Genomic DNA, 9,623 nt, shown 5'->3' on the forward strand with positions numbered 1-9,623 from the left:
GAGTTCTGAAGAAGTCTCTCCTCTCTCCTTCTTTCCTTCCCATTCCCACACCCCGATCGCCACTGCTTTCCTTTGCCTACAAACTGCAACTACTATGATGCCCTTTGCTCAAATTTTAAACTATATATTTAAAGAAGAAACTTTCTGAAGCAGACAAATGGTGTAGCAGGCAAATGGTGTAAAATGGTTAGATATGTGATATATTTATTTGGAGTGCTTGGCTCCAAATTCTTCTTCTGGTTTCTTCTCTTTTGTTTGGTTTCCTCTTTTGTTTGTTTTTGACCTCATTTCATTTAATTCCTGCCCAATTATGTTTGGGTTTGTGGTGTTTTTTGGCGGATACTGTTTAAGGATGTAACTAAGAGCATTAATAAAAGTTATGTGATATACATTTTGTGTTTTATTGGTTTTGTTCATTTTGGGGGAAAGTTTTTCGAGAATGCATTAAAATATATACAATAGTAGAGACATTCCTTTTACAGAACAGAACATCCTATTTCTTTAAAAATGGCCTTTGACACATGTAACATCTTATCCAGGCAGTCAGCTCCTCTGTGACATGCTGGATGGAGACATCACATTTCAAGAAAAATCATTCCTAATTGTGTCCAGGATGCTTTTAAACCACATTAAATAATGTATCTGCTAGACTTTTCTCTTACATAGCAAGAGTTTGTAGAAATTCCTATCAATTAATCATCAGAACATGAATAATTTATCCCAATGCAGTTTTGGTTTTACAAACTGTGTTTCTCTACACTGTCATCATTGCTTTGGTATACACTGATAATTATCTGATCTGACCAATTCTATTTAACATTCGATATAATATTTTAGTTCTAAAAAAAACATTCCTGTATCTGAAGATGACCTTTTCAAGTAAAAAATAATACTGATAATTAAGTGATTATAATTATTTTTCTTAAACACTTCTGCGAATTCTGCATACAAAAAAAAATAATAATAATAATTTTGCATGCACTCAAATACCAGTGAGAATCTAGTTAAAAGCAAATGAACTGTAAAGGAAAATAATATGCTAAAAAGGTTCCTCAGCTCTAAACATTTTGCTTTTAAAGAAAGTTTCGCCCACCACTTCGTACCTACTAAATACAATTAAAAGAAAGCATTCACAGTCTGGTATAATGTATATATTGTAATTGTCAGGGCAATGAATTAATAAATGAAGAGAATTCTGTTCTTTTATTAGCTACTGTGAATTTAATGAGGAACCTAGAATGGATGGCTCAATTCTCCTCTATAGCATTTCTACACTACAAAACCTCACAAAGAAAACATTGTTTCCTCAAGGTAATCAATGCAAATTGAAAATCCATAATTTTAATTTGGAGGCCTTTGAGATACCTTTCAATTACCTTAAGCATCTAAATACTTTTTAAGACTTGATGAAGCTGATCCTGGTATAAAATAAAAAAAAATCTGATGGTGCATCAACGGTTCAAAACAGCATTGGATTAAATTATTCATAAAATTTTGGTTACTGCAATTTACCCTATTACTTCTACATAAATGAATGGATCTCTTTAAAAAGAAATTTATGTTTTTGGAGATGCTTGTAAAAAAAATTAAAATTTACTGGAGCATGTTTTAAATACTAGAAAGTACTATTTCAGCCTTCCTTCCTATGTCAAATTTTCACGTTTAATTCAATATTTTTGCTGCATCTTTGTCTTTATCTGAAACCTACTAGCAATTTCTGAATGACAACTGTTTCGTCACCATTTTTTTTTTCAGCGTACCGAAGTAATTTTCATTTAAGTAAACCAATCACATTAACAGAAGTGACCAAAACAAGTTAGAATACACCATACACAGGCTTAGAATCCACTTTCTAAGTTATGCCTCAAAGCTCAAGATGAAGCTCACAGCAACTACAAACTAAGAAAAAGATTTAACAGCTTCATCTTATCTTCCCTGGATCTCTTGCGAGGATGTTACCACTGAACCACCAGTACGCTCTGCCACTTAGCATATGCTAATATAATTAGAAGGGCCTTTAATGTCCTTGAGGCTCATTGTGAGCTTCATAAGTCTTACAGAAAATTGAAAGCATAAAAGGGAAAGGGCTAAAAGGACAAGCAAAAATGTGCTTGAGTGGATGTTAAATGGTCACTTCTGTTAGATACATAAGAGTTGAGGCTCACAGATTCATTCTTTATTTGCACAAAAATCTGAAAACATGCCAAGCAATCCTGGCAGTAATCATAAAGTTAATTTGATATGTCAGTAAAATAATATGTAATAATATGTCAATATTTACAGCATATGTAATTAAACTGCAGGGCGCAACAACCGTAGGCAGATGATCTGCTATATTAGAGCTACAGTATGAAGACATCATCCTTTATATCCCAAGGCAGGTTTGTAAGAGTTGAACCTTATACTTGCACTCAGGGGCGCTGCACAAGATCCCGGGCCCCCCTAATGGGCCCCCCTCCCCTTGAAAATATATATTCCAGACTTTTCAAGGGCCCTCTCTTCTTTTGGGGCCCTGGTAATCAGTACTGGTTTTACCCCCAGTCCACTAAAGTGCTGCTATGTGTGGCGCAACATTGACTCCAAGTGGCCACTTTTTATAATTGCACTAGTATGGCAATATGCAAATTGCTTCACTCTAATGCAAGTGCTGGGTCTGTTTTTAGAGCAAAATTGAGAACAACAAAGCTTGTGAAGACAGAAGAAATGTTTGGACCTGTACCATGGAAATGCTATAACCTATACACATTGGGTAAACGTCTCCTAGGGGAGCTGTAGTGATGGGAAATATTAATACTGCTGCCTATTAGACTAGTAAATGTCATAATTTAATGACATTTAATATTTTGTTACTTTTAAAAAAATATACTTTTTGTAACATTTAAGGTAGGTAAACACTTCAAACTAACCACAAAAAGTACAATTATCTTTTTACATACCTCAACAACAAATCCAAACGGCCAGGACCATCCTCTTTCCTTAGAAAAATAAATAATTAAATAAATAGAAAAACCTTTGCTGGTTGGCTGGTCTTGGGTGGTTTAAGCCAGTCAGCACTGGTTTCCCAGTCTGGCCCAGCTGGTGTTTGTCTGGTTTTAGCTGGTTGGTGAGTTGGTCTCACAGCCTGACAGCTACAGTTGTTCTAAAACCTGCCTGCTAAACCAACTATGACCAGGCTGGAAAACCATGTAAAATCAGCCAACAGGGTTTTTAGTTTGTTTGTTTGTTTCCAGCAGGGATATATAGACAAACAACTTCAATAGTATTAATCTCATCAGACTAGTTGCTTGTTCAGTCCTCTAGCCCACGTCACATTCACTACTATTCCTGTCTCGTTTACTGTACTACCTCTCGTCTCCAGCCGCGATGCAATGCAACGTCCTTGGGGGCGCTGTAAACAACTGGAGCAGCAGACAAGTTCAAGACACCAGCTAGTGTGCGTTTGTTTTCCACCAAGTCAGCTCTGCTTCCAGCAATGGCCCTGCTGAAATCCACCAAGATTTTGACTGGTGTCGGGGCACAGGCCCCTGTTTTAGCCGTCCTACAACTCCGTGCAAGGTAATTCGAGACTTTATATTTTGCTTATGTAAGTTAAACACTCTTTTGCCAAGTTAGCTTGTGCTAGCAAGTTAGCGGACTGAGCATTAGAGCAGCACAGCACCGTTGAAATTTACAATGTGCTACTCTGCTGTAACACATGAGATATCGCCCTTGTGCTTATAATTAAATATAGTTATAAATGCATTAATGCCTTCGATATTTAACGAGTTTTTTCTTATCTTTCAACTAGACATTTTAACACCATACGATGACGGTCAATGTCAGAAGTTACATATCACGAGATCAGCAAATTGACGTGATATTTCAGATATATCAGGTTCAACTAGGCCTAACTGGCTACCTGGGACTAATCTAGGTCTGATTCATGGTTAATAGATTTGTCTATTTCAGTTTGGTGGTATAATAACATGATTAGAGCAAGTTAAACAAAGCAGTTACCTTAGAAGGATTTTTTATTTATGTTATTGCTTTTTCTGTTAGTCTAGGTATTAAGTTACAGCAATAACCACTGGTACTTAATTTTTATTTATTATTATTTCTTAATTGTCTGCTAATTTTTATCTACTTGTTACAATTTATTTGTAATTTTCTCTTAACTCTTTGTCGGCTAGCATTTAAATAAAGCTGCATTAAAATATTTTACTGCAAGAACATATTAATTCGTAAACGTATTCATTTATTTGATGTGCTTATTTTATTTACTTTGTTTTTATATCTGCTAATTTTATTATTTTTATCTACATTTCCTTTTGTATTCCTCTTTTTAACTTTTTATATTTTGTTGAATTTCTTTTTATTGGTCCATTTTGGGTTTACTTAATTGCATGTGACTGAAGTTATCTGTGACTTGAGCAGGAACTTGATAAAAAGAACATGCTCTTGTAATGCCTCATTACACCTATTTCTTCAGAATTGGCCAATCCCTACAGCCCATTCTCAGTCAGAAACATGCATGTCTACATAAAACCCCAAATGGTCCTTAAACATTATTGTTATTAGTTAATGTTATACATTCTGGGTTTTGCTTGTTGTTGAAGATAAAAAAAGTGACAGTGTCTGAAACGCAAAAAAAGTGAGAGGAGCAACTGTGCACGTAGTACGGTTTTTATTGTATTTCTAGTTGCTGATCAGGACAAGGTGATTGACATTTAGAGCCTGGTTGAAATGGGTAGTGTGTGAGCACGACACATGATTGGTTCTGATGTAGAGGGTGGAGTGTTGTACACCTCTTTTCATAGGAGAACTGCACTACTTTATGTGGGTGGGGTTTAGATTGGAATTATACTCCCATTTTACACCGGTAATAACAGAGGTGACCTATTGTTTGCCTGTGGAAGATAACAGATTCTTTATTTAGAAGGACGTGGCCATTCTAAAAGTGTGTGCCAGACATCCATCACAACAAATACAGGCATGCAACATGCTTAAGAGGAGATTTTAAACTACATGACTGTAATTCTCATTAATGGTGGGAGAGGAGTTAAGCAGTGCAGTTCAAGCTTTTAACGACTTTCCTTCCGGTTTAAAAAAACAGAAGCTCTGTAATGATAATCGCCTTATAAACTTATACAACTTGGAGAAATTTTAATAAGACGTCCTATGAATGGATAGATATTTCTCCTAATGTATATGCAAATTGGTTTTAGAATCAGACAGTGTAAAGACAAGTGGGTCTATTTTTAAATATTAGGGATGTTTGAACTTTAGGCTTCAGCACTGCTCCACATTCTTTGGAGCTCACAAGAGTGTTTGACCTCAGTTACTTCCAAAAGATTATGCAAGACTGAAAGTAAAATGTAGCTTAACTTTTAAATATCAATTAGACTTTTATATACATCATAAAATATAATTAAACTTTTAAATAGCAATTTTTTATGACAGTGCGCAGTCATATCTATTAGACTGGAGCAGCATACTTGCAGTCAATAGTTAACGTAAATGAGTATTCTTTTTTTTTTTTTTTTCTTCTCAGCTCATGGTGGACTGAGGTACAGATGGGACCCCCTGATCCCATCCTGGGTGTCACAGAGGCGTTCAAGCGTGACACCAACCCCAAGAAGATGAACCTCGGAGTTGGAGCTTATAGAGATGATCAGGGCAAGCCGTTTGTTCTCAGCTGTGTCCGAAAGGTGCCATCTTGTATATCTTACACACCTTCAAATGATAGTTCACCTCAAAATGAAAATTGTTACATTTTAATCACCCTCAAGTTGTTCCAAACCTGTATAAATTTCTTTCAGCTGTTGAACACAAAAAAAAGAGTATTTTGAAAATTGTTGGTAACCAAAACGTTGATGGTAGCCATTGACTTCCATTGTTTTATTGCTGGCCTATATTTTAAAATAGCAATTGTGCATAATGCTATCCATTTCCAGTGAGCCAAATAAAGTTTTAATATTCTAATCCTTGCACAAAAAAAATGACAGATTTTGGTATTGTCAGGCTGAGGCCCAGATTGCTGCTAAGAAGTTGGATAAAGAGTACCTTCCTATTGGAGGGATGGCAGAATTTTCAAAGGCCTGTGCTCAGCTGGCTCTTGGACCTGATAATGAGGTCTTAAAGAGTGGAAGAGTAAGTACTTTAAAGCAAACCATTTTGAAAGGCTTTTGATTATTAAATTATTTTTAACTGCCAGATTTCTGTGCCCACAGAGCATCACTGTTCAGACTATCTCTGGAACTGGATCTCTTCGTGTTGGTGCTAACTTTGTGGTATGACATTTTCATATCATTTTTACTTTGAGTTTGTAATGCTGTGTTAGGCCTGATTGAATCATTACAAGCCTTTTTTTTTTTTTTTTGACACTTTTTGAGATCATGTGATCACTGTTGACTCTATTGTTATGTCTGGTTGTTAATGATTGTTAGGGGGTGAAAACTTATGAAATGTAGTTCACCACAAGTAGTCATCTCTCTTTCTCTCTCTCTCTCTCTCTCTCTCTCTCTCTGTCTCTCCATCTCTCTCACTTTTTCTTGGCTAGTCACGATTCCACAATGTGTCCCGGGATGTGTACCTGCCTAAACCATCCTGGGGTAACCACACCCCTATCTTCAGAGATGCAGGCATGCAGCTAATGGCCTACTCCTACTATGACCCCAAAACCTGTGGCTTTGATTTTAAAGGAGCCTTGGATGATATTTCAGTAAGAAAAATGTTTTTACGTATTGTACTTTTTGGGAATAAACAAATGCATTTAAACTCTCATATTTTCTTTTGATCACCCTTTTCTCTGCATAGTCAAGTATTAATAAAGTGTGGGGGGATTCTACAAATAAAAGTAGATTTATGTATGTATTTATTTAATAACAATCCCTTTCAGAAAATCCCTGAGAAGAGTGTGATTGTTCTGCACGCGTGCGCTCATAATCCCACAGGAGTGGACCCAAAGCCCGAGCAGTGGAAAGAGATGGCTGCTCTGATCAAGGTAACTGAATTTGGCATTAAATTAAAGTACAAAATCCATCTTGACTGCAGGTAAGATAAAAGTTTCTCAGTGAAGTGACAGAGAGATATAGTTGGAAGGCCTTATACATTATCTTGTCCTTGCCTTATCCTTGTGTTTGACCAGTTGGACCGATAAAAGAATGACTGTCCTCAGTCTCAAATGAATGACCGTTTCAGTGATAATAAGTGTCTTCGCTCTCATTTCAACAGAAAAGAAATCTCCTGGTGTTCTTTGACATGGCTTACCAGGGATTTGCCAGTGGTGACATTGATCGTGATGCCTGGGCTGTGCGTTATTTCATTGAGCAGGGGCACAATGTTCTTCTGTCCCAGTCTTTTGCTAAGAACATGGGCCTGTATGGTGAGCATCAAATATTAAATTTAAAAATTAAATTAAAATTAAATTAAATTTATGCATTTAGTAGATGCTTCTATCCAAAGTGACTTACAGTGCATTCAGGCTAACATTTTTTACCTAACGTGTTCCCTGGGAATCGAATCCACACCCATTTGCTCTGCTAATGCAATGTTCTACCACGATGCTCTACCACTGAGCCACAGGAACACAATATATATTAAATATATAAAAATATATAAGGCTGCATTTATTTGATCAAAAATACAGTAAAAGCAGTTTTGTTGTAAATGTTATTACACTTTAAAATAACTTTCAAATAAACTTTGCAAAGCTACATTTTCAGCTCCCATGACTCCAGTCTTTAGTGTCACACGATCCTTCAGAAAACATTATAAGATACAGATTTTTAGCTCAAGGTACATTTTATTATAGAAAACAGTTGTTCTGCTTATTATTTTAGTGGAAACTACATTTTCTCTCAGTATTCTCTGATTATTAGAAAGTTCAAAAGAACAGTGTATATTTGAAATATAAATCTTTTGTAACATAAAATGCCTGTACTGTCACTTTTAAACAATTTAATGCATCCTTGCTCAATAAAAGTATTCAGTGCTTTAAAAACAAATCTTACTTACCCCAAACTTTTGAATAGCAACGTAAGTGTATTTTTACTTATCACGCAGGAAAAGTTGTTTACTAGCGTTTAGCTTGTTTATACTTAAACAAGTGAAAAAAATCTGTGTTCTTCTAAATCGGTAAATGTATTATGCTTTGAGCTATATAATGCATTTATATTTTAACTGGAATATTATAATTAATACTTAAGAATAGGAAAGTCAGTGCTCTGTTCCTTTGTGTCTTCAGGTGAGCGTGTAGGGGGCTTCACGGTGGTCTGTAAAGATGCTGAAGAGGCAAAGCGTGTGGAATCCCAGCTGAAAATTCTCATACGGCCCATCTACTCGAATCCCCCAATGAATGGAGCTCGTATCGCCTCCACCATTCTCAGTACGCCTGAACTCTACAAAGAATGGTGAGTCCTGAGATAAAATCCCATCACAAACAGTGAGCCAGTGAGAACTGGGCTCTACAGTCTGTCAGTTTTCTTTTCTTTTTTTTCTTTTTTTTTAGGCTTGTGGAGGTGAAAGACATGGCCGAGCGCATCATTAAGATGAGGGAGATACTTGTGTCGAACCTGAAGAAGGAGGGCTCCACTCAAAACTGGCAGCATGTCACTGACCAGATTGGAATGTTCTGCTTCACAGGGCTCAAACCAGAGCAGGTGAGTCAAGTGAAAGTGCATTCTGGGAATCTCTAAGGCCTCGGTTATTTTCACCATCAGCCTTTTCTCACTGGTTTTTCTCTGCTTGTCTTCTTTATGGCTGTTTGTCAGGTGGAGCGTCTGATTAAAGAATTCTCTATATACATGACAAAAGATGGACGGATCTCTGTGGCTGGTGTGACGTCTGCAAACGTGGGATATCTAGCACATGCCATCCACGCTGTTACCAAGTGAAGCTGGCACTAGGGACTATAGTTGCAGCAGACCGAAAGCAAGAAAAAGTAATTAAGATGATTCAGAAGTCCTCTGCTGCATGTCTTTTAGGACCAGATATGAAATAGGACTAATGTAGACTACCAGTTAACTTGATTTGGTCTTAATTCATGACTCTGAATGAAGAGCCCCTCAATGAATTAAGTGAAATGAAATTCAATTAAATTCTTTGTTTTAAAATAATAAAAACGAGCTTTAAAGAATATCACTTATCATAATTTCCCTGAAACTGATAAGAATGTTTTTATTTGTTTGTTATATATATAATTTTATATATATATATATTTTATTTTGTACCATTTTATATATATATATATAAAATGGTACAAAATGTTCTGATGGATCAGTTAGCAACATTTAAAAATCATGTTTTTGTTTTCTGAACAATAACTAAATAAGAGTATTGAATAACTGAATAATTACCCTATATGCTTTACATTAGAGAAATCACTGAAAGGAGTAAACCAGATTTCATGGTTGGACATTAATTGCAAAAACCTTCAAGGACTGTAACCAGTTTATCATGGTCATTTCACCTAGAGGTGCATAAACGATTAAACTTATCAAAATTATGATTTGACACCAAAGGTCTTTAAGCAGTAGCACATTCTTCGACATGTTTATGACTTTAAGGCACTTAGTCTAGTAGTGAGCTACTGAAAGCTTACTACTAGTGTTGAAGAATTGCCCATAGTGTTAGTGTCAATTATT

The 9,623-nt window shown here is 35.9% G+C and overlaps 1 protein-coding gene across 1 annotated transcript; it reads left to right on the forward strand.

Annotated features, from left to right (window-relative positions):
* The first annotated feature begins 3,384 nt into the window (after positions 1-3,384).
* Positions 3,385-9,096, forward strand: LOC132156121 (aspartate aminotransferase, mitochondrial-like). The gene is made up of 10 exons (XM_059564992.1): positions 3,385-3,555; positions 5,531-5,687; positions 6,001-6,129; positions 6,210-6,269; positions 6,539-6,700; positions 6,878-6,982; positions 7,213-7,363; positions 8,225-8,390; positions 8,489-8,639; positions 8,751-9,096. The coding sequence occupies exons 1-10, from the start codon at positions 3,473-3,475 to the stop codon at positions 8,871-8,873; spliced, it is 1,287 nt and encodes a 428-aa protein (XP_059420975.1). The 5' UTR covers positions 3,385-3,472; the 3' UTR covers positions 8,874-9,096.
* Positions 9,097-9,623: the final 527 nt, after the last annotated feature.

The sequence above is a fragment of the Carassius carassius genome, chromosome 13 (genome assembly GCF_963082965.1).
Source record: "Carassius carassius chromosome 13, fCarCar2.1, whole genome shotgun sequence".
In the NCBI taxonomy this organism is placed as follows: domain Eukaryota; kingdom Metazoa; phylum Chordata; class Actinopteri; order Cypriniformes; family Cyprinidae; genus Carassius; species Carassius carassius.